Raw genomic sequence first — 24,251 nt, 5'->3', positions numbered from 1 at the left:
TTAATCCTGGAGTTATGTTTTCCATCAGCGCATTTCTTCAAACAATTATTACTTAACTTTCCATGAAACTTTGCTCTCAAATTTTCACCTCAACAGTGCCAGCTAGAACTGCAAAACGCCCAGCTAATATGTCTGGCACCACAACTGAAAACATTCAGTACACTCCATCTTAAGCATTTAGATCTAGGAGCTCCTCTTGGCTTCAACCAGTTAGCAGAATTGGAAACTGAAGATATTCAGACAAATGACAATGTCAACTGCCCCCCAGACATGGGCTGCACAAAGATGGGCAGCAAGACTATGCATGTACCTTCAGTCATAGCCATGACTACTCTGCCACATGTTCCACTGAAGACATTTTATTTATAAGTTAGGCCCACCATTATTTCAGAAGAGACAAGTTCTCTGCCATTTTTCTTTTTACAGAGGAAGACACACCAGCAAACACACCAGCATTTGACAGGTACCGAGTCCATTTTAATTGGAGAATCCACAACCCAGAAACCATTAAATCCCCCTTCCCATAACCAGCTGTAGGCAGTTCTCTTTGGAACTCAGAATCTGACTTGCATCCGGAAATGCATCTGCTTTGTAGCGTTGTTACTCATTCCTGTCTTGAGCATCCATTTTGCCTTCATCCTCTGCAGGTACTGCATGTCACGCTGCTGGGCAGAGATGGCCCCTGCAGGGAGGAAGAGAGATGGATCAATGTCTGCCACCTTACTTACAACCTGTATGCAAACCAGCTGACCTGCCCACGTACTTCAGCAGTTACCTACAGGCTTTCCTGCCCATACTGGTACCCTTCTTTCCCCTCTTCTCTAGGGAAAGCCCAGTTCCCTCTAAAACATACCCACGACTGATTAAGGCCAAAGGTTGTTTTGCATTCCAAGTGTGATTCTTGTATTTCAAAAGTGGATATGGACCACAACTCTGTTCCCCTACTGGAAAAGCATTCTGTCAAAGCATGACTTATATTATTAAATAGCAAGAGTAGTGACTTGGACAGGCAGAAACCAAGAAATCACAGGAAGTCACCAGGCATCACAAAGAATGGAATGAAAAGCTTGCACAGAAGCTGCACTGGATTTTAGAAACAAACTTCCTGTATCTGCTTGGATGTCAGGAATTAAAACGAACCGAGTGGAAGACAAACTACTGCATAAAGCCCGCGTGTAAAGCAAAGTCAGCCTCTGGAACTGTGGAGGAATGATGCCATCCCAGAGCCTCCTCCTCTGCAAAGCCCTCCCACAGTCACTCACCTGCCTGCCCTGTCCAGCCCAAGGCTCGGTACTGCTGCAGCACCCGGCCCACGGCTCTCTTGTTCCTCGCCACGGCCACGTCTCGCGTCACACCAAAGCGCTGCCTGTAGTACCTCATCAGGGAACGGTGACCCACCCTGGCACCTGCTCACAGGAGGGGACAGCTCATTGTGCATCATGAAACAGCTTCTGACATGGAGTACTCCAGCACCTTGTGAGAGCTATAGAAAACCCCTCTGCTGAGAAATGTTACTAAAGGGTCCCAATCTTAAAAAATCTGAGATTATTAGGGAACTCAACGTAGTTACTGTAAGAGTTGCTTGAAGAAAAAAACACATAATGTTCTGCTATTCAAGAGGGCATTAGCTCAGATAATAAACATGCAGTTATCAGAAAAGAAAATCTTAATTAGTGGAATGAGCAGACAGGCAATGCTGTTCCAAGTAAACCAACTTGAAAGTGAAGCCACTTGCTGACATTCAGGAAAACTTGTGTAACCGAAGAGTTGGCAGCACTTTTCAGAATGAAAGGGCTTGGGTCCCCACATACAAAAGCACCAAACAAAAAATAAAAGTGAGAGTGCCAAATGCTGAACTAGAGAAAGGCTATTTAATAATTCAATTTACTGAACTAGTTTACTGAATTAGGTGGGAGCTGGCTCTCTACAAAAAGCTCCTATACTAGATAAGCTAAGTTATAGCCTCTCCAAGCTGCACTCAAACAAATATGGAAACTCTTGTTGGAGTAAACCATGAGAGTCACATGATAATGAAGACATAAAATGGGCAAAGCAACCCACTGTTCCAGTCCAATATCCATCAGTGCTGAAGAAGCTGAACTACTTGAAAATGAAAATAATGGAAGGTGAGGAAATAACCCCAAAGACACTTAAATGCCAAATTACCTTCTCCCTTCCCAGAGGAAAACACAACAGTGGCCAGTGCTGCAGGCACTGGAGGCAGATATAGGAAGTGCAGAGAAAGTAAGCTGTGACACAAATCCCATGCCTACCTGATGGAAGGATCAGCTCCATGGTGTCATCATCATAATCCAACTCCTTCTCTGCTGAGTGCTTTCCAAGAACCTCCACATCCTTCCCATCCTCGTAATCAGGATAACTGCTCCTGTGGAAGAGCAGCAATACATGGTTTAAGCATGGGGAGCAGCCACAACTATCCAGACCCACTCTACAAAAGAACCAGGATGCACAGCTACAGCAAGGCACAAACATTGTCATTTTTCACCTGCCTTGCTCTGAGAGCTCCTGACAGCAGAACTTGGCCCTGAACAGAGCCTGGAGACAAGGAAGCCTTTTCCTCCACCCTGTTCTGCAGCTCAGCACAGTTCTGCTGCTGCACACCTAACAGTGACTTATGGTGAAAAGCCACCACAGTGCAGGTCACCAGCTCTGCACAGCTGCTGAATGAGCGCTCTCAGAAGCTCCACCTGTCACCATAATATGAGGTATTTCTGACCAAAATGAACACAGCTTAGGATTAGTTGCAGGAAGTTCAACAAGAGGCCTCTAAATCACAGCAGTCCTGTTCAACTCCAGCTACACAATGAAACTTATGTAAGAAACCCACAGTAGGTCTTAAGTCCACAATCTGTTTAAAAGGCAGTGGGAAAGACAGCTATGACCTTTTATGGCCTTTGCTGGTGCACTGAAATCTCAATTCAGTAACACCAAACATACAAAACAGAATTCAAAATGTACTTTGATGTAGGATTGGTAATTATGGTCACAGAAGAAGACAACCAATCTTGTTGTTACCATTACCTAAAACAGTGGGGAAGCAACAATGCAAAATAAGTATTGGAACCTGAAACACCATTAAATTTTAAGAATTAATAATAGTTTCTAATGTAATATTTAACTGTTCTTATGTCTGTCCCCACTTGTGTCCCACTCAAAGACAAATGACCTCACCTAAAATCATAGAAATCTGCAAATTCCAGGGCAGCATCTCCATCTGTGAAGAGTTTGCAGTGGCTTTTATCATTCATGTGAGCCTGGACCGCTTCCGTAGAGTAGAAGGATTTCCCCTTCTCATTGCACCAGATGCAGATTTTCCCAACGCCGACTTTCTCTCCTGCAGAAAACACTGGCACTTTTAATGGTCTGAACAAAACCTCTCTAGTCAGTAATTAACACTTCTGTGACAAAGCCTTCCCAGCTTGCGGGCAGAGAGACTTAAGAGGAGCCTCAAGCCCTTAATTTCCAGGATAGCCCTGCTGTCCCTAGGCCTTGACCATATGGCCCCACCAGGGACAAGTCTGGCCATTTAAAGACTTCTTGTGACAAGGTATGGGTCATTCAGCATTCTCAATAACAAACTTCACACTTCCTCCAATATGTTCTCTATTCAATACTCCAAAATTATTTTATTCTCATCATTATTTTTAGACTTGAAGGATGATACAGTTTTTCCTTTTATCTGTCTCACAAGCATTGTAAACCAAAGAGACAAATACTTGTGACTCACTGGTAGGACAACACAGTTCATATGCACACTTAAGCAACAGAATTCTGTCCCAGATTTCACATTATCTGAACAACTTTCTCAACATCAGGAAACTACGAGAGACCTGCAGGGTACATGACCGTGTTTGCCCATCCAAGTTTTCTCTCATTCTCCCTGGAAAGCCTGTGGTCCTGCTCATGATCAAAATACTGACAGCACTCGGACAAAAAACCAAAAAGGCAACACAAACCAAAACATTTGGTGTCATATCCAAACAAAAATAAATACTATCAGAATATAACTATCCTGACAAAAAGATTAGAGAGCACTCAGTCATACCAAGATACTTGATTAGTCCTCGGAGATCCACAAGGTACTCTATGTCTGGAATGAAGAAGCTGTGGATTTTTGTCATATGCGCCACATTTTTTGTGAGAGATCTTGAGTGATGGGAACAGAACAAGCAGTCTGTGACTGGTATGGCCCCAACAGCAGGAATGCTTTCAGCCTCTGCCTGCTGCTCCTCTTCTTCTTCTTCCACACTTTCCATCTCTTCGTCAGAGCCAATGTCTTCACCAGAATCCATATCTTCCCAGTCTTTTAAAGGAAGTTTAAAAAAAAGTATTTATTTTATACTTTTCCCAAGCAAAGTAAGTCCCAAATAAGTTAGAAAACGCCATCATAGAACATATTGCATTTTTTTGTTCTTACAGCTAAGTGCAACACAGTCACTTCCAGGTGTAAGAGTTTACCAATGCCAGTAAAATACATTTCTTTCTAAGATGCACAGGAAAGCACAAGGTCACTTATAAAAACCACTGGCAGATCTGATACTTTCCCCCCTCCATTTTCTCAACTATTAACACTTTACTGCTGTTTCTAGGCCTTAAATTTAATTCACCACAGTGCAAGAGCACAAGCATGGCTCATTGAAAACAAGACAACTCTGGTGGCACCAGGAAAATACTCATTTCCAGCAGTGAGGAAAACACACTCCTGTTCACACACTTAAAAGAACAGTTAACATTCAGAAACCTACTAAGATTTTCACAATACAATCTATGAACAACACATTAACATCAGACAGGAGCAAGCTGGCTTCTTCTTTAGGTGTTACACTGTATGCTCAGAGGAAAATGTTTATTCTCATGTAGAATGGATTCACTGAACTGCAACTGAAATTTCAAGAGCACAAAACTGCTGTACCAGATGCAGTAACGTGACACAGGGGTTTCAGAAGCTGAAATGAAGTTCCACCTCATTCATACCTGCTCCCTCACTACAGCTCAATCATCCCATTCAGCTGCTCCAATAGATGTGTTTGGTGCTGCACTGTCAACTACAGCACTGAAAGCATCCTTGTTAAAAATAACTCTTTTCTGGAAATTGTGAAGCTCTGATCTTTTCAGCTGTCTGCTTTCCAGGCTGACCTCCAACACAGAGCTGTATTCACAGGAAAAGGCCACTGGGGTGGCAACTCTTAAATCCATTTTAACACAGACATCAAAATGCTCAGAGGTGATGTTACACAATCAGGTTAAAGAGCAAACTTTCTCCTCTGGTCTTGGTGGGCAGAGGGAAACAAAACCAACTATAGTCCCACCTCTCTTCAACAGATCAGGAAATGAGCTGGGACACGAGCAAATGATCATTACTGCATTTCTCCTAATTTATTTTTCCAGAAGCAGTTTTAGGATAACCGGTTACATTAGCCTTCTTTAAAGGAAACTTCCTTTGACATTTTATGTGGGAATGGTGCTCTATTACATAGATATACTAGTGACTATACTCAATTTTTACATGCATTACTGTCTATCTGTAAGTTGAACAGCTGGCAGTGCAGACACTAACACAGAGTCCTTGGCTGCAAACATGGGCCAACTTCAACTCCTTTGTTAAACTGAAAATCTAAGCAAGAGCAAGATCTTTTGTGATGGAAAATGCTGCACTTCTACAGAAGTAGCAGGAAGCTTTTGCTCAAACCATAGCTCACCCCAAGCCATCTTCTGTCAGTGTGTTCACTGCCTTACCTTCCTCATTATCCCCTTCTTCCTCTGCTTGTTGCTTGGCCAGCTTCCTCGCTTGCTGTTCAAACCACTGCAGCCGTGGAGGAATTTCTGGTCGTTCTCTGCTCTGGGACAAGCTGGCACTTTCCCTGGACACTGGAGAGCCACTTGCATTACAGGGAGGTACAGGTGTCTTCTTTGGAGATGAGGATGGCTGGGCTCTGATGGCCTGCTGAATAGCTGTGTTCATTTCATCCTTGTTCACACTCTCTGGGGCCAGCCCCTTTTCCAGATTCTTCTCATTTAATATTTTCACCTTCTTGCTGACAGCTTGCACAGCTTTCTTCTCCAGCTCCAGGTGCTTCTTGGACTTGAGGTGATTCTCATAGGCATTGAAGGTGGAGAACCTCTTGCTGCACACTGTGCAGTAAGTGGCAGTGATTTTGTTCTGCTCCTCTGCTACTGCTCTCTGTGCCAGGACTCTCTCCTGGAAATTCTCAGCAGTGACAGGAGGCATGTCAGCAACTTTACGCTTCAGGTTGTACCTGTGCCAGTCGGTTTTGTAATGGGCACGCTGAATGTCACCATCCTTGAAAGCCACACGGCAAGTGATGCAAGTGTAGGTGGCCATTACTAGAAAATGGCAAAAAAAAAAAAATTGTGTTAAAAAAAATTAAGTAACAGACACAAAAAAGCCCCAACACCTTCATCCTGACAACCTTCTCTTAAGGCAACGTTAGATACACAGTTCTTGCACAGAATCAACTTTATTAAACATCAGCATCAGCAATGAGTGCAGTATTCACGGGCAGCAGCAAGAGAGGAAACTTATAAACAAAAGACTTTGAGTTTACTTGTAGCACAACAGCAGCTGAGCATCCCAGCTCTGGATGCAGAACCTGCTGTGCCTATTGGGATTGGGAGGCATGAGAGGGCCCCCAGTCACAGCAACAGTATTTCAGAAGCTCCATGCTTTTCACTGAAGATCAGTGACTGGAGGCGCTGATCAAGCTCATCTTCTGCCAACTGTAAGACTTTGGGGAGACCAGTGATTCCTCAGAAACAAGGCTAAAAAGGGAAAACCTGCTTACAGGCCTATTTTGTATCTTCCACAGCCTTAATAAATGGCAAAGAAAAAAAAAAGTTACCGCCTTTAAAAATAAAGCCTTCTATGCTACTTTGGAGCAGCGTGTGTATTGCTGACAACACTTTACCCTGCAGAGCTGTTCATCTGGAGATGTAGTCAGTCATGCCTAGATCTAGCACTCCTGGTCTCCCTTCATTTCCCACCATCCAGCCAACCCATGTTACTAGGGCTGGGACAGGACAACTGCAGAGCAGTGACCTCCCAGTCATGCTGTCCTTTCCAAATCCATACATTTCCTTCCTTCTCAGTGCTTAACAAAACTTTGATTTTTTTTTTTTAAACAAAGTTGATGGAATCTCTTGAATGCTCCAAAAGCAAAGAGCAAAAAAAGGTGTCATCTAGTGATCACAGAAAGGACCCTCATTGTTTAACTGATTTAGAAAAACTATGGTTAATCTGGAGAAAAAAAGAAATAATACATCAGGATGAGGGGGTCTGAAAGCAGGGAGAGGAAGAGCAGCCCCTCCGTGAAGCTACAAACAGGGAGAAGCAGTGGTAGAAGTCAAAACACATGTTATGAAATGATCATTCCCTGGAACCACTGGGATCCTTACTTATTATTGTTTGTGCTATCTGCGGTGTGATAATGACAGGGGCGATGTAGCAAAAGAAGGCCATATCATCTGGAGTACTATAAGCATCTACTCAGTATAACAGAAGCTTTCCTTTTGTGTTTCAGAGAAAAACGTGTTCTCAGGATCCACTGAGTCTTCCCTGAGGCGTTCCCCTGCCCTTCTCCCCACCCAGGCACCAACCTTTGCCATGAACACTGACTCAGAGCCACGCTGGCTGTCAGTGACACGCAGCTGGCAGCGCCCTCAGGCAGAACGCTCTGTTCTGGTCCAGGACGGACAGACAGAAGCTACACGGTACACTACCACGGGGGCATTTAAAACACCCGGCCTCCTCCCGCTCCAACCCACCCAAAATACAGGAGCTCAGAGGAAGAGGTTTGTAACTAAGAGAAGTTATAGCCATAAACCTTCACCTCTGACACACACTTGGAGACGCGTTTACAACACAAGCTGCACAAAACAGAGAAATCCCGCGTAGTTACACAACACCTTCCCACAACCTGCCTGCATTCCCCTCCCGTTTTAAGCCCCAGGATCGAAGCCCCGGGTCCTACCTTGTGTGGGGCGCAGGAAAACCAAACCGCGGGCACTCGCAGCTCAGCCGAGCCCTTCCCGACAACCCGCGATCTCCCCTGACTGAGGCTCCTGAGTACGGCTGACTTTCAGCTGCCTTCGGCGGGAATTAAACTGAGCCCGTGTCCCTAATCCTGGCACAAGGCAGCCGTTTATGGCACGGACAACAAAAATTCGGGCAAAACCTAGAGACAAATAAATAAATAATAATAAAAAATAAACCCAAACCCCAAAAAACTCCCAGAGATAAGGCGGGGCGCAGGCAGCAGCCGGAAGCCACCAGGCCAGGCGTGGAGCAGGCCGGGATCACAGGGAGCCGGCATCCCATGGGAGCGCATCCGGCTCGGCTGGGCCACGCCGCCTGCCCACTGCCCCCGCTATCCCCGCTGGCTCGGCCCGGTCCATCCAATTCAATTCCATTCCATCCCGTCCCGTCCCCCATTCCCGGGACACGCACCTGCGGCCGGCGGAGCGGGCGGTGCCGGGCGCGGGGCGGGGCGCGCGGGCAGGAAGCGGCCGCGCGGCGTCCGGCGGGAGCGGCCCGCGCGCGCCCCCTGGCGGCCGGAGGGCGCGGGGCACGGGCGGGCCCGGAAGGGACCCGGCGGGAGCGGCGGCGCCTCACGGGCCGCGCCCGCCCGGGTGTGGGTGTGTTCGCCTTCGGCTGTGTGAAAAATGCATGTGTTTTATGATTGGCTTTTCGCAAATATTAAAATGAATATTGTATGTGTTGTGTTAGAAAGTAATGCTGTATTAATTCTCTTAAGTACTATGTTAAATATCGCTTTAGGTTATAAAAACTGTTAAAATAGAAACTATGCTATGTAGGATTTTTTTTTAAAGAAGGGACTTGCAGCGAGATAGCAGCCACAGGACACCTAAATCTTTCAGAGAAAAAGAATTTATTGCCCTCTTATCAGAAGAAACGAACTTCTTCCCGCCTCGAAGGCGCTGTCAGGATTCAGAGGAAGAAGTTGACGATGACCAGACAGAATCCTGTGTTTGAATGGAATTTATGCATCATGTATGAGGTGTATGACTATGCAACAGGTTATTGTTTTTAAGGGTTAATCCTTTGTTAACAGGTGTCCTTTTTCAGGCTCCTGCTGCCCAGAAAAAGGTACCTGGACATCCGTAACTCTTTGTATTTGTTGTCTCATATTGTCCTAATTCAATTTGTCCAAATAATTATTACTTTAATTGTATTACTATTTTTATAACCATTTTATTATTAATAAACTTTTAACATTTTAAAAACGAGTGATTGGCGTTTTTCACAGGTTGGTTGGGTTTGGTTTTGGCTTGTTTCTTTTTGTTTTGTTTGTTTGATTGTTTTCACGGAATCAGTTAGGTTGGGAAAGATTTCTCCGATCATCGAGTCCAAGCTATGGCCAAACAGCGCCGTGTCAACTAATGTCACTCTTGTGCCGAGAATGGCACAGAACAGGCGGGAGGCAGTACTGTAGAAAGAGCAAAGGAAGGCTTTATTCAAGAGAACTGCGCGGTTTTTATAGAGTGATATGATAGATTTTATTTGATTGGCTAACTAACAAAAACACCTTCCTCATACACCGTCCTTGAGAAGAACAGAACGACGAAATAGAAAAACACCACCTGCAGATTGTTTATACTTAACAAGTTATCACAAGAATTCTCACAAGCTGCTGTGAGAAACGCTAGCCATTTCTCTCTCTCTGATTCATGGCATCCACAAACTAGGCCATGGCACTAAGTGCCATGCCCAGTCCTTCCTGAAACACCTCCAGGGACAGTGACTCCAGCACTCCCTGGGCACCCCATTCCAGTACCTTATCACCCTTTCCGTGAAGAAATTCTTCCCGATGTCCAACCTAAACCTCCCCGGTTGCAGCTTACGACTGTCTTTCGTCCTATCACTGGGTACCTGGGGGAAGAGGCCGAGCCCCACCTGGCCAGAACCTCCTTTCATGTAGTTGTAGAGAGTGATAAGGTCACCCCATTTGTTGTTATAGGGTTTATTTCCATTTCTTGGAGCAAAGACACAATGAGATGATTTAAGATAAAAACTAACACATATTTATTAAAACAATCAATATAATAGTTCCATGTTTACAAAACAGTGATCAGGCAGGTAAAGTGCTGCAGAATACTTAAATACGGACATTTTGTAATTCTCCAGTTTCTGGTTGCCCGGGTGGGGGTTACTCACAGACTGGGACGCCGCTCATGTGCTGAGAACAGACGTGGAGACTACAGGGATTTATTTGTTCAGAAGGCTGGGACAGCCTGGAAAAAGTGCAGAACGAACACAGAACAAGTAGAACGAGTATCTCTTCAGATCCTGTTACTTTGGGTTACAATTACTTAACCTCCTCTGCATAGAATAGTATTTTTTTTCCACTAACAAACAGAAGAATGGTCAGTAGGTGTGTGGTACGTACGCATGGAAACCCCATGTGCTGGGAACGGGTGGTTTTGCACTGGATTTGACACATCAAAGGCCACCAATCCGATGGTGATCCTGTCACTCGTGTACTGACACAAGGGAAAATTTTCTGAGTACAAAAGAGTGACCTGCATCCCTGCCCTGACATATGTCCTTTTCTTAAATCAGGATGCGTGAAGAAGCCACTGCAAGGCACAGGAGGGTGAGCCCTTTGCTGCCAGGTATGAGCACACACACACACAACACAAGCAGCACCGATCCCAGGGCAGGATCACACACTCTGGCCCCATGGCACTGGCTCACACTATGCCCTCTATGCTGCCTGTGTGCCTTTTGACTGGAAATCACAGGCAAGGAAGCTTTCCATGGAAAAACTGTATGTTTCAAAGCTATGTATTGCCCCCTTGCCTGTCTTCCTGCCCAGGCATTCCACTTGAAGGATGGGAAGGTGACAACAGTGCTCAGTAGGAAAGATGCTGTAGACCATATTGTGACAGGAATTTTTGAGGAATTTGGCTGCTGCTATAATACAGCCAAATGTAGTTTTCTCAAGGGATTTCCAGCTGAGGGCAGTGTGGAGAGGATCCACAAAGGAGAGAAACATTTTCTTTGTGTTTTGCTGGTGGACTGCTGGGAGTGGAATGTATTGTGTCCACGCAAATGTTTCTTGCATGTGGTTGTGTGGAAGGGAAGAGATAGTTTTTTGCAGAAAATCAGACATCTTTTTACTACCTGAGGAAGAATATTCAATGTTACAGAATTACATCCTTCCCATTACACAGTATTTAGGGGCTTGAATGTAATTGACTATCATGACAGCAAAAAAAAAATCTGAAGACTCTCAGATAAGCAACTATGTCTCTAATGATTTAGTTGTTCGAGTTTTGGTTGTTTTTTTCTTTCTGAAAAAAAAGAATGAGAGTCTTACTGGAGAAAAATCAGTGTATTTACCTATCTTGAAACCAGAAAATGGGTAATTTACAAAAAGTCTGAGAAACTCCTCCAACTGCTTTTCTTTCTGATCTAATCTATTATTCTAGAAGAGTGCCCCTGTGTTACATACTTTCATAACCACAAGTATTTTCCATAAAACAACAATAAAGTGCACGCTGTTACAATGCCACCATTGACAGCCAGCTAGCCTGTCCTGCCAATCTGCTCCAGAAAAGCCTGTGAAGCACTGCTCCCTCCCTGCCACCTCTCCTGTCCCACAGCCTGTTTCCCCTTCTGGCACCAGTAGCCCTGGACAAGGGAGCACACCGTTGTTTGGGCATCCTACGAAGCTTCATCAGCAACTTGGATTTGTACTCTTTTAACTCTACAGATTGTCCTAAACATGTGGCAAGGAAATGAGGCTTTTAAGTCATCTGAGAATTTTTAAAACTCACTGATTTTCCAACAAAAGCTTTTTTTAATTTTGGTTGGGTATTTGATCTTTTTTTAAATTTGTTTTTTCCAAATGAAAAGAACAACCTAGTGAAAGCTAAAGAAGAAACTTAGCAACTAATGCTGTAGAAGTGATGTGGGCCATGTTTTCTGATGATTTCCAGAAACTCAGGTGTTGAAATATTGTAATTTGAAAGCTGTGTCTTGTGGGATCTATATCCAGCATCCACTTATTTCATAGAGTATTTGATAATGAAGGCACAGGCTTACCCTTGTACTGGTAAAGGACAGCAAACACAGTCAATTTGCATTACTGACACAAAAAGCACAAGCAACAATAAAGCTAGTGTTAAAATATCTCGGCATCCTTCCTTTTGCTGTACTCTTTTTGGCCATCTGCCTATTCTTCCACCTCAAAAGGAAAAAAACATAGAAAATGAAGTTAATTTCAAACACAGATTCACCTACACATTTATGTTAGTGGAAGATTTTTATCATCTGTTGCTGTACTTTTTGAGGGTCCCAGATGACAGTATTTACCTCTTCAAATGCCAGCAAATGGAAATTTACTTGAGTAATAGTAGCAGCTGACATGGTCCCTCAACTTTGCTAATGGTTTACATCACATTAAAAAAACTAGCTTTATTTCTTCCTATTTCTTGGATTACTATTGCTTGGTATTGCAATGCAGTTTTGTCACAGGTGAACAAAAAAGCCCTACAAAAATAAGTTATCTGCTTGAGATCCCATGCCACTCACTCAGCATGTGTGGACTTTAAACTGGCAAATAATTTAAACAAGTTCTTTTTTTGTTTTAAATTACATGCCAAGAAGAAGATTCTGAGTGTCTTCTGTAGCAACTGACCTCACCAAATGCTTCTAAGTATATTAAAATCATCACCTTGCAACACAACTTTTGTTGCAAGTGGAAGCAGCTATCATGGAAAAAAAACCCAAACCAAAACTTACAGAATCTCAAATTAAGGAAGTGGCACCTAAAAAGCCTTTTTGCTTTTTTTTTTTAATCTCTAATCTCTACTCCAAACAATAACTACCCTCACCTGCTCCCAAACAGGTTATTCAGTTTACACAATATTAACTTTTAAACATAAAGATTCATTGGCTGACTTCACATGGGCAATACTGCCAAGGACTAGACTCCATCAAGGAACACAGCAGGTGGTCAGTCATATAACATGCCACTTTACAACTCTACAAGCCTATAACAGCAAAAAACTTGGAAATGCATCACCATATCCAAAATAATTCAAAGGTTTTAAATATGAAATCTAGGGGGTTTTATAGTGTTGCACACATAATTAAACTTGAGTTGTGCCAGTTCATATACAGTAGGTGCACTACACATAATGCTAACTGCAGGGATCCATACTTTTTGGTAGGATTGAAGGAGGTGAGATGCAGTTAATCTCACTGCAGCCCTCTGATAACGTGCCCTCACAATATGAGTCATTAATTGTATTACATGATTGGAAAACCAAAGGAAATAAATTGCTGATATTGGAAATTTGGCTCAGGACCCCAAAACAGATGGTTGGTAAAAAGGTAAAAGAAACCTCTCCTCCAACTATTTTGAACAACTGACTTCCATCACGCATCTGCAACCAAACAGTGGATAGAGAATTCATTTCCATGCTATTACATTGAGGTATAACTACCAGAAACATTAAACTATCAGTATTAGCTGATACTTATCCAGTTAATTCACTTTGCATAAGGGAAATTATTACAACACATCTAAAGGGATAGTTAAAGCTTACAGCTCAGAATTTTCTTCTTTTTTTTCTCTTTTTTTTTTTCTTGTTTGTTTTGTAGTATTTGATGGTATTTTTTTGTGTGTTTTATGTTTAGTTTCTTCTGCGTTACCAGCTGTAACTTCAAGGTTAATGACTTCCAAGCAGATTTGAAAGGAAGCCTGAAGACTTTTTCTTTTCCTGGGATTCTGTTTCTTGACCTTGTGAAAGTCCCAATTCTTTCTCAATCTGCTCTAGCTCAGACTGGTCAAGCAGTTCAAAATCATCAGCTTCCTCTGTGTCTGTCTCCTCGCTCAAGCTGGGCGCTGCCTGTGAGGGAGCTTGCTGTAGGGACTGCAGCTGGTCTTTGATGGCAGCAGACACCGCAGCCGTGATGACATCGCCAGCAATTCCACTCATTAAATTAAAGGTTTGGTCACTGGTCAACGGCAAGGACAGCCCTGCAGTGGATGGTCTCTCTTTACTCTGTCTGGAAGCGTGATCCACCTTGACATCAGTTTGCTCTTTCCTTCGTTTTTGCTGGGTGGGCAAACCGATGCTGGAGTCATCGTCATCGTTTGTGCCGGCACCGTTTTCTAAAGAGGGAAACTCTAAAAGATCTCGAGCGAAAGCTTCTTCATGATCACTAGGTCGGTCAAAATCTATTACAGGGTTAACAGAGAAAACAGTGTTAGCATTCCCAAAACGTTTCCCAAAAAGGCAGCCACATGTAATAATGAGAGTAGCAAGTGTTCCTCTGAATACATTTACTAATTCCTACTCCAATAGTTCTCTACTGGAAGGAGATTTGTGTGACATCTAAAACAAAATAGTTTTGAGGTCATAATTCTAGTGCCACAAATCTGCTGGTATCAACCTAACTATTTGAACAAAGTAACTTTTTAAAGCTAACTTTTTAGGTATGTATCTGTTATGAAACAACACATACAAATCCTCAGCAGAGCTATTTTGAAATATACCAACCACATGAAGTCCTAAAATTTATTTCTCTTCACAATATATACAAGCTACAAATATGTAAACATGTAAGGATGTGTTACAAACTTTTAATATGCATATGGAGTAATAAAAAGAATGTTTATCTGTTTAAAGAAAAAAGATATAAAAGCAATGTAAAGACTAATTTCTTTTTCCTTTATTGGTCAATGCTTGTATTAAAAAGGAAACAGAAAATGGAAACTCTACAGATGATCAGAATTGTTTCATGTTGTCAAGAGAATAAAAAGAAAGATGTAATCAACATTAGATTTTAATGGCTGCATTAATGAATGGCACAATATTTGTTATTAGAAAAGTGTAAAACATACTGTGGAATACATGGCCTGTGGAAGAGGCCTAAATCAACACAAGTGAATACTTTCATCAAATATTTGAATGAGAAGGTAAAAAGCTTGAACTTACTTTCTATGAAAACAAGCAATAGAAGCTTGTTGTAGGAGCATTCATAAGGGTTAAGGAAATAAATTCTAAAAATTACTAATACATCATTTTCTCCATATTCTTTAGGAAAGACAGGCTGGGAAGGTGAGGAGGAAGGGTTGTACTGCCTGCAGAGTGGTTGTTTGAATGCACAGAGCTTTGACAGGAGATGAGTCAGTTCTTGAATGTATCCCATTAGGTCTTGCACTTCTGTGTGTCTCCCATTTGCTGAAATGCTCCATGGAGAAGAAGAGCTGATGTTATTTTTCACTTAGCAAGGCTATGAATAGAGTTCCCCACATGATCCTTACAGCCAAGCTGGTGAGCAAACAGGGTAAGGGAACTGTAAGGTGGGTGGAAAAGTGGCCGGACTGCTGGGGTCGAAGGCTTCATCAGTGCCACAAGGTGCAGCTGGAGGCTGGTTATTGGTGTCTGTCACGGGGACTGGAACCAGCACTGTTCAAGGGTTTTATTCATGACTTGGGTGACGGGCTGCAGTGCACTCTGCAAGTTCATGGGCAGAAAGGAATTGCTGTGGGACAGGTGTATTTGATATTCTGGAGGTCAGGATGCCTTAAGAGGGACCTCAACAGGCTGGAGAAAGGAACAGGCTGAAAAGGAACATCATGACATTCAACAAAAGCAAATGTGAAGTCTTGTATCTAGGATGGAATACCCTGTGCAGCAGGACAGCCCAAGGGCAACAAGAAAAGCAGCTTTCCAGAAAAAGATCTGTGGGCAGCAGGTCAGCGCTATGCCCTTGCAGCAAGGAAGGCCGACCACACACTGAGCCATAGTAGCAAAATTGAAGGCAGAAAGTCAGTGGAAGGGATTCTCCTTCTCTATTCAGCAACTGAGAGTACCCACTGAAGTACTTTCCCTGGTTTTGACCTCTCCAGTCCTAGAAAGACAATGGCATACACGACTGAGCCCCCTGGACAGCCAGCATGATTATTTAGGGGGCTAGAGAAAGGATGTATGTAGATGCTGAGAGAATGGGCCGCGTTTGGCCCAAGAGAAGGTGGCAAAGAGGGATCAGTTTAATAGGAAGGTAGAGAGAAGATGGGTCTGACTCTTCTAGAAAGTGCACAGTGAAAGGATCAGAGTAAACTGACACAAACTGGAACATGGGAAATTTTGACTCAGTGTAAGAAAAAACTTCTTCATCATGAGGGTAAGCAAATATTGAAAAAGGCTTTCTAGGGAAGTTGCTGAATCTCTACCACTAGAGATGTTCAGAATTCAAGTGGTCACAGCCCTGAGAAACTTCATAAAGCTTTAATGAAGAGCTTTGAACTTGCTTTAGATAGGAAAATAGATGAGATGAATGACAATTGCTTTTACAACTTACAGTTCTGTGATCATACAATGCTATTTACAACTTGAAATATTAGGAAAATAACTGAAATTATTAATTTGGCCTGTAGTATCATCCTGCTTGTCATTTACAGGGAGCTTTTCCTTGGAGAAATGCAAGATGAGCAGAGCAACAGATCCCCAGGTGAGATAACACCAAACTACTGCTGTTATTAATCTTTATTCCAGCAAAGTGTTTACTGATAAAAAGTAAGATTTTTTTTCTCGTCAAGATCAAACCAAGTGCTTGAGAATCTTTTCCTAATCTAAGTCTTCATTGGCTCATTGCTGGCTGTCTTCATGTCTATAGTAAAACTTGATAATACTTTCTTTAATTGGCTGTTTAACAAGTCAGTGTATTCATAGTTTCTTTCTCAGCTTTTATTCGCTTAGCTTACCCACAAAGGCATTGGCAGTAATTTTAAAAGGTTTATTTGCTTGAAAGGTTTGGTAGAAGAGAGTGCTACATCTAGCACTTATTGAATGTGTTGGTTTAACCCAGTACTACTTGTTTATTTGGACACTTGCTGATGTATTTTAACATTTTTAAGATGAGGCCAGTTCTTACACAAGATGTATCCAAAGCTACACAAAACACTAAGATTAACCTTAAATTAGATTCAGAGAGAAAAGTAACAACCCCAAAACCTGTCCTCAAATTGTCTAATAATTTTGAGGTAACTTTCACATCTGGAGTCCAGTGATGATATAGATGAAGCTGTTACATACCATCAGACGTGTCTGTCTGTGGAGAATACCCCTCTGATAAGTTAAAGGTCCCATTGTCGGTCCAGGATACTTCTGAGACATCCGTGTCAGACACTGACAGCTCTTTGGCAACTATTGCAGGACTAACCTACACAGAAAACAGTCCCACACATGGCATTACTATATTTTAAAAAAATCACACTGCAGAAAGCCAATGCTTAGAGACTGAAAAAAAACCCTCTTGTATGTCATAGCAAAATAAATCACCTCCTATTTCAGCCTTAATTGAAGAAACATGAAAATACTATACAATGCTTAGAAGTGAAACATCCCTCTTTGTAATAACTAAAGGCTGTATTATACTAAAGAAGCATAGAAAATTCCAGTTACTGCAATAAAAGCAAAATGAGCCAGCAAATACAAAATGTGCATAATGTAACAAAATGAGTGAACTTGGGCCAGAAAAAACAGCCCAATGTCTATAAGACCATCAAAAATCAGCTGAACAAAAAACCTGTTATCCGTTACCAATTTATTGAAGATACAAATTTTTATCCCATGGGATATTTTTTTTTCCAGCACAAAACTACCTCCAAAGCAGTACCTGCCAAAGTCAGGCTTTATACACTACTGATCAAATACTGCAAAATAATTCCTATTAAGATGATTTTTAAAATACCAACTGGTATTCTGATTATAACAGAAAAACCTTTGCCATACAGTCTTTTAGAATACTAGAAGAAAAATGAGAAATTTGAGCGTACTCATACATATCTAGAAAGATCTTATATACCTATTTGCACCATCATTGAAAATTATTAGACAAGTGATTACAAAAATATTTGACAAATTACATAGAACCACTACAGCTTCCTATTAATGTTTCCCTTTTGTATTTTAATTTGATAAAAATCAACTGCAATTTCAGTTGGAAATAAAAGTAACTGCCTTTGCTTTTAAATATTAACACAATCATTCTACAGTCAATACAAAATAAATACATTCTTAGCTCAGTAGGCCAATGACACCATTACCTTGAAGGCCAGGAATCTGCAGTAGGTTGGTTAGTATAAGGCTAAAGGTGGAGACTATGAATCACTTCTAAAGCATACTGCTTAGTTCAGGAACACAGCCTCCTGGGGAGGGCAAAGTCTTCCACAGGAGAACAGACAGCAATCTAGATAGCCTCCCATTATCTATACAGATTTTAAAAGCAAGACAGGGCTGACTGAAAAAAAAAGTCACCTTAGGACACAGAGCTGATATGTCTAATTCACTGTCCTCTTCTGTGGCTTTTGTTTTTGCTGTTTCTGAAAGAAAAAAGATATATTTTTTATCCTACTCATGTCAACAGATTTCCAAGTTCAGTGTGTGTGTTCTCTGTCTCACAGCTTGTGTACACAATAACTCTCCACCTGCTGACACAGTGCACCATTTATGTGCTAGGCTACCAGGGAAACAAGCCTGACTGAGAGACTGGCTGCTTATCAAAATACAGCAACCATAGTGGGAGAAAGAATGTTATTCTGAATGCATTCCAGTAAATCTATTTACCTGCATTGTATTTCCTTCAGGAGTCTCTGTTGCTCACTAGAAAGTTATCTGCCCTGGCAAACAGATATCTCTCTTTTAGACTACACTGCTGGTAAAATGCACAGGTGTAACATGTTGTTAGAACAGGCTGTGTAGTTATCCCACCACACTTATTTTACATGAGAACATGCAATTTGTTTGATAATTGCATGTAATCTTCATCTACAAACCCCTTCTTCTACCAGCACCCAGCTACCCTGCATTCACAGTCATATGCAAATATGCATACAAAGCATCCTCTGAAGTCTGGTAGAATGTTGCTCTTTACAGATAAGCAGAGATACAAACTTTGCCTCCTCTGTCTGAGAATCTTTTAAACCAGTATAAAATGAAAAACACAGCCAAAGTGCTCTTGGTTGCTTCCTCCTGCAACTTGCTCTTTCCTCTCTTGTGCCAACACAAGGTTTGCGAGCCCATGTGGTGAACCCAAGAGGCAAAGCAAGGTAGGGAACTTGTCAGTGTTAAATTAAACTGGAGGATGAAATGCAGGAAAGACCACATATACCCTCAACCATTTTCCCAGTGCTGGCTTATGAAGTTTATTAAACTATAGTCTGATCTTTATCTCTGCCAGTTTCACTTAAAAACTGAACAGGTAGAATAATGCATGAAAGAAAATTTCCAATGCATTATTCCTTATTTTCAGTTACTATCACATTAAATGTAAGAGAAGGGGAAAAGACACATGGAGGTTCTCCTTGGGTCTAGGAACAGCACATTGTATAATGAATTGCAAAATGATTACAAGAAACGCATGTTTTAAAGTAGATATTAAGTCTACTGATGTAGCACTAATTTAAAAGGGTAGAATACCTGCAAGTAGTGTGACTACACTGCAAAGGTTTAATTACCAAAACTGGAGCATGCAGAAGAAACAAACTAACACTGTTCATATACAGATTTTCCTTGAAATAGCTTTATTGCTTAAAATCTAAAAGTTTCCAGTATTACAAAGATATTGGGTGAGATAGGCAAGATTTTGTTTAAAATTGATTCCTCTCCTTTCCACATAGAAATCTGGATTAATTTGTAGCTGCTATCCTGTGGCAATTCTTATATGCTTTTGGAGTATTTGGAGAAGAAAACATTTTTTTTTCTGCTGGAAGGAGTGAAACCAAGGCAGATTTAGATACAGGAACAGAGTTTTGTCTCTTACTGAAAATTCTGTTCTGTACTTATTTTGAGACTCTTGAGTGACTCTCTCTACTGGGAAAGTTTGCGTTATCTGAAGAGAGATAAGCATTGCAAGCTTACAACAAGTATTTTCTTTTCTGAAAACTTACAAGCAGTACATCTAATCACATACAAAGAGCTTGCCTTGTTTCTTTCCATGAAGTAATAATTTCTTTCTTATCAAACCTAGACATTTGACATACATTGTCACTCCTTATAAAGCTAATAACAGTAGCCAGTTTCAAAGCAAGAAATGAAGAAATGTCTCTACGGTTGAGTTCTCAGGACAAACTAAACTTTCTGCAAGGTGAATGAAATGCTCTGCATACAGAAACACAAAAATATTATATAATGATATATGGGACTATAATTAACTACTCACCAGATCTCTCTTTTTTCTTCTGGTTGATATATTCCACTATTCCAAAATCTACTTTCATCAAAACAGCCTTTATTTTGCTGCACAGTTTCTGTCCAAATTCATTGCACTTAAGGAAGGGACATAAAAAGGCACACAATACTGTGATAAAAATGAAGACAGAGAAAAAAATTGTATTGAAATATTGCTGTACAAGAAGCTACCCAAAAAATTTAAACAATGCCTTTGCATAAGATAACTACTAACTTTACATAATACAGTTAGTTTTATATAAAAATGCATTGTGGGATGCCCATGTCAGACACTTTTAAGGTAAAATCCAGATTTGAGAAGCCATTCCTACTCATCACAGAAAATACCATTATATTCATACCAATTGACATGTTTTTGACTATCAGTAAGACACAATTTATGGTCATTATAACATCTATCATTACCTTAACTTAGTCTGATTTTGATATCTTGACTTTGACTGAAGTGACTATGTAACATTGTGCCAGAACCAACACACTGAAAACACTTGTAAACTGACTTCTCAATGACAAAAAACTGCAAACAAATTCTTTCTTATATCTAACCTAAATTGACTCTCCTTCAGTTTAAAACCATCACCTCTTGTGCTATTGCAGCAGGCACTGCTCAGATGTTTGTCCCCAGCTTTCTTGAAAGGCCTCCTTAGGAACTGGAAGGCCACACTCCCCAGTGTTCTCTTCTCCAGGCTGAACATCCCCAGCTTGCTTACTTTTCACAGGAGAGGTGCTAGGGCCCTCTGATAATCTCCATGTCCCCTCCTTTGGACTCAACAGGTCCATCTCCGTCCTGTGCTTGGGACCCCCAAGACTGCAGGTGGGGTGTCACCAGAGCAGAGTAGGGGGGCAGAATCCCCTCCCTCCCTCCCTCCCCTGCTGCCCACACTGCTTTGGATGGAGTCCAAGACACATTTGGCTCTCTGGGCTGTGAGTGCTCATGGCTGGGTCATGTCCTGCCTCACCAGCACCCCCAAGTCCTTCTGGGCAGGGCTGCTCTGGATCTGTTCATCCCCCAGCCTGGGTTGATACCAGGATTTACCCTGATCCAGGAGCAGCACCTTGCGCTTGGTCTAGCTAAATCTCATGAGGTTCTCATGGGCCCACTTCTGGAGCTTGTCCAGGTCCCTCTGGATGCCATCCTCTCCCTCAGACTTGTCAGCTGCACCACAGAGATTGTTGTCTTCTGCAGACTTGTACGAGTGTAAGTGTAAACAGGTATATAAACAAATAAATAAACAGTCCCTACACAGAGACCAAATAATGAACAGTACACACATACACAAATCATGACTGGAAAAGAGACCATACTTACACAAGACATAGGAGAGGACAACTCCAGGAATGTAACTTCCCAAGACAGTGAAAAATGTACATATGCTGCAGACTAGTAGGCAAAACTGGCAAAAACATTAAAATACACCATTAACACTTTCACTGAAATGGTTTGATCATTTTGCAAAGGAAGATGTTGCATGCTAATGAAATCTAGAATGTAGTGCAAAATTGAAGTTTGTTTTTTAAAACTGGGAATTACCTTTAACACTTCTGGTGAAAATAAGCATCAAACAGTCAATTTCAGATAATTAGGGATGCATCACCTCTTCTACCATAAAAACATGCTATTTTTATTCATTTATTGTAAAGCTTTAACAAGCTCATGTTTATTGATAATATTACTAGAAATTATACCTTCATTGCATGAAAATAGGCTGGGCAATTTATATGCAGGAAAAAACCCAACTCACTAATTGCAATATTACAGTGCATGCTTGCTGCATGTTTACAAAAGCAAAATATCCTTCCTCCAGCTACAGCTCTTTCCCCTGTTGTGTTATTTTGTGAAACTGTTTTCTCTCATATGCTGGCAAGCAATCTCTTGATGCTTGTTGGCTGCTCTAACACCCCTGTTAATGACACAGCCAAATTTTCACCATAAAATTTGAGATTTGGCTTTTGTGGTAACTGAGACACAACAGGTGCATTTTTCACCACTGCACAGTGCTCAACTGACCTGTTGAAAGTTTGCAGAAAGGATGCATTTGCTTTTGGAGCTGAATTGCAATAAAATGGTTAATTCAAAGAAATTTTGCACACAGCATTACTGCCTAATTTGCTTCCAATTACAGCAGTAAAATAATGGCATGGCTTAGAGAATGAGGTCAGGGAGAGAAGGAAAAATATGCTATCAACATTATATTTTCTAAATTAGTATTAGATATCTCTTAACATACAGTTACAGTCATGTCACCACAATACTGATACCACATTTCTTTACTTCACTATAAACTTCTTCTAAATATAACTTTATTGTCCAGACATACAACTGGTCTTTACATAATTTATTAATTGTTTTTCCATAATTTTCATTCCTCTATAATTTTTTTTCTTCCAGTTGCTCATCTATATTTTCAATCCAAACTGCTAATATTTGAGTGTGGTACTACATCCTTTCTATTTGCTAATTCTGGATGGCTTGTTTTTAGGAAAGACTTTCTGGCAAATTAAGAGAGATAAAAAGAGGAGAAAAAGTCCTGTAGTCTTCTTTTAACTTGCATTTAGCAATATAAATATAAAAATTTCATCTATTATTATCATAATATACATTTACTTTATTTATATTTCTCTTTGGGAAAAATAACCCTGTTTCATGTTTTACTAGAACTAAGTAATGATATCCTTCCAACTTGGAGGGAAAAAAAGCCTAACTTTTGCTTGCATCTTCATGAGCTGGGTTCTCCAGCTCAGTCTTTCCAGTAAAAAAAAGGGAAAATCACCAACAATTAGTGTATAGATGAAAAATTGCCACAATAAAGTATGAGGAACTCTCTTCATGCAGCTATTCCTGAAAACTACAGTTATTCAAGAAAATAAAATGTTTGTGTTTAAGAACATGCGTATTTACTTCTCTTCTTTTTCAAGTTTTTATTAAATTGTAGTTAAATTGTGGTGGTTTAAATTTCCTTTAAAAACTTCATGGAATAACTGGTGGAATTCCAGTAGTTGTAAGGGGATAGACTGTATTGCTGTAAAGTTTACTGTGAACAGCTTTTCCCACTGACTACCTACCCATGTTCTTCACAGAAAAAAAAAAAAAAAGCAGAAACTCATGACTGAATGTGTCAGAATGTACATTTTCCTTTTTTTTTTTTTTTTTTGCTTGTTCATTTGTGTTTTTTTCTAAATCTATCTCACCTTTTTATTAAATCATATAGAACCGTTAATCTTACTGGGGAGTGCTTACCTTGCCAGGGTTTTGTTCCTTAAAGTGGGACATTTCTTGAAGAAATACAAATAAATTCATCAGTGTTTCTGAAATGCACTGATTTATTCTGAGTCTGTAGTCTTGACTGGAATCGGTGACTTTCCAGCTGAATAGAACAAACAAAACAAAAATACCTGACTTTGTTTACAGCTCATATGGAAGTTGAAACTGGTTGAAAACATCATGTAAAATGGCTGTTGCTATGGTAGAGACACCTGTGCTTGTTTCTTTGTGTTTTATATTGAGCTAATTTGATCTTTTAAACTAAAAAATATTAATCCGTTCAGTAGTAGCAGTTTTCAGTCCGTAAAAAATTACTGCTTATTCATTCTTGTCATATGAAGACATTGTGTTGAAGGCACAGTTGTCATCCAAATCAAGCAACTGACCCCCAACTTGTTTATAAATACTATTTTTTCTTTTAAAAAATACCACAGTACTTTTTATTGCCACAAGATGGCCACACATATTAATAAATTTCATTTTATGTATTTAATCCTTGTGCTTTTTCTTTTCTATTTTTCACTTTGTTCTGCAAACTATGATGATGAAATTGCTACCCAACCTAGAGAAAAAGAAACTGCTCTTGGAGTCTTGATGTTTACATTAATTTTCCTATTGAATTTAAGTTTTTCTATTATACTGAAAGGACTGCTTCTAAAGCTTATGACTGTTCAGTGCTTTTAATAAAATAACAATCCCCCCCAAAAAAAAACCTGTAGCA

The 24,251-nt window shown here is 40.8% G+C and overlaps 2 protein-coding genes across 3 annotated transcripts in view; both read right to left on the bottom strand.

The window, feature by feature from the left end:
- Positions 1-343: 343 nt before the first annotated feature.
- ZNF622 (zinc finger protein 622) lies at positions 344-8,535 on the bottom strand. The gene is made up of 8 exons (XM_063162573.1): positions 8,486-8,535; positions 8,010-8,213; positions 5,758-6,366; positions 4,067-4,324; positions 3,193-3,355; positions 2,274-2,386; positions 1,263-1,406; positions 344-682 (listed from the first exon to the last, which is right to left on the bottom strand). The coding sequence occupies exons 3-8, from the start codon at positions 6,362-6,364 to the stop codon at positions 555-557; spliced, it is 1,413 nt and encodes a 470-aa protein (XP_063018643.1). The 5' UTR covers positions 6,365-6,366; positions 8,010-8,213; positions 8,486-8,535; the 3' UTR covers positions 344-554.
- A 1,522-nt stretch (positions 8,536-10,057) lies between these two features.
- RETREG1 (reticulophagy regulator 1) overlaps positions 10,058-24,251 on the bottom strand; it is a 64,492-nt gene continuing 50,298 nt past the window's right edge. For both annotated transcript variants that reach the window (XM_063162556.1, XM_063162561.1), the window contains 6 exons: positions 23,507-23,633; positions 21,578-21,662; positions 20,240-20,377; positions 18,337-18,401; positions 17,113-17,239; positions 10,058-14,249 (listed from right to left, as the gene is read on the bottom strand). In XM_063162556.1, coding sequence (XP_063018626.1) covers positions 13,738-14,249; positions 17,113-17,239; positions 18,337-18,401; positions 20,240-20,377; positions 21,578-21,662; positions 23,507-23,633 — 1,054 coding nt within the window. In that variant the 3' untranslated portion in view covers positions 10,058-13,737. The remainder of the gene's footprint in view (positions 14,250-17,112; positions 17,240-18,336; positions 18,402-20,239; positions 20,378-21,577; positions 21,663-23,506; positions 23,634-24,251) is intronic.

This window comes from Melospiza melodia, chromosome 1 (assembly GCF_035770615.1).
Source record: "Melospiza melodia melodia isolate bMelMel2 chromosome 1, bMelMel2.pri, whole genome shotgun sequence".
Classification (NCBI taxonomy): domain Eukaryota; kingdom Metazoa; phylum Chordata; class Aves; order Passeriformes; family Passerellidae; genus Melospiza; species Melospiza melodia.
The sequence above is the reverse complement of the archived record's forward strand: the minus strand, read 5'-3'. Positions and strand labels throughout refer to the sequence as shown.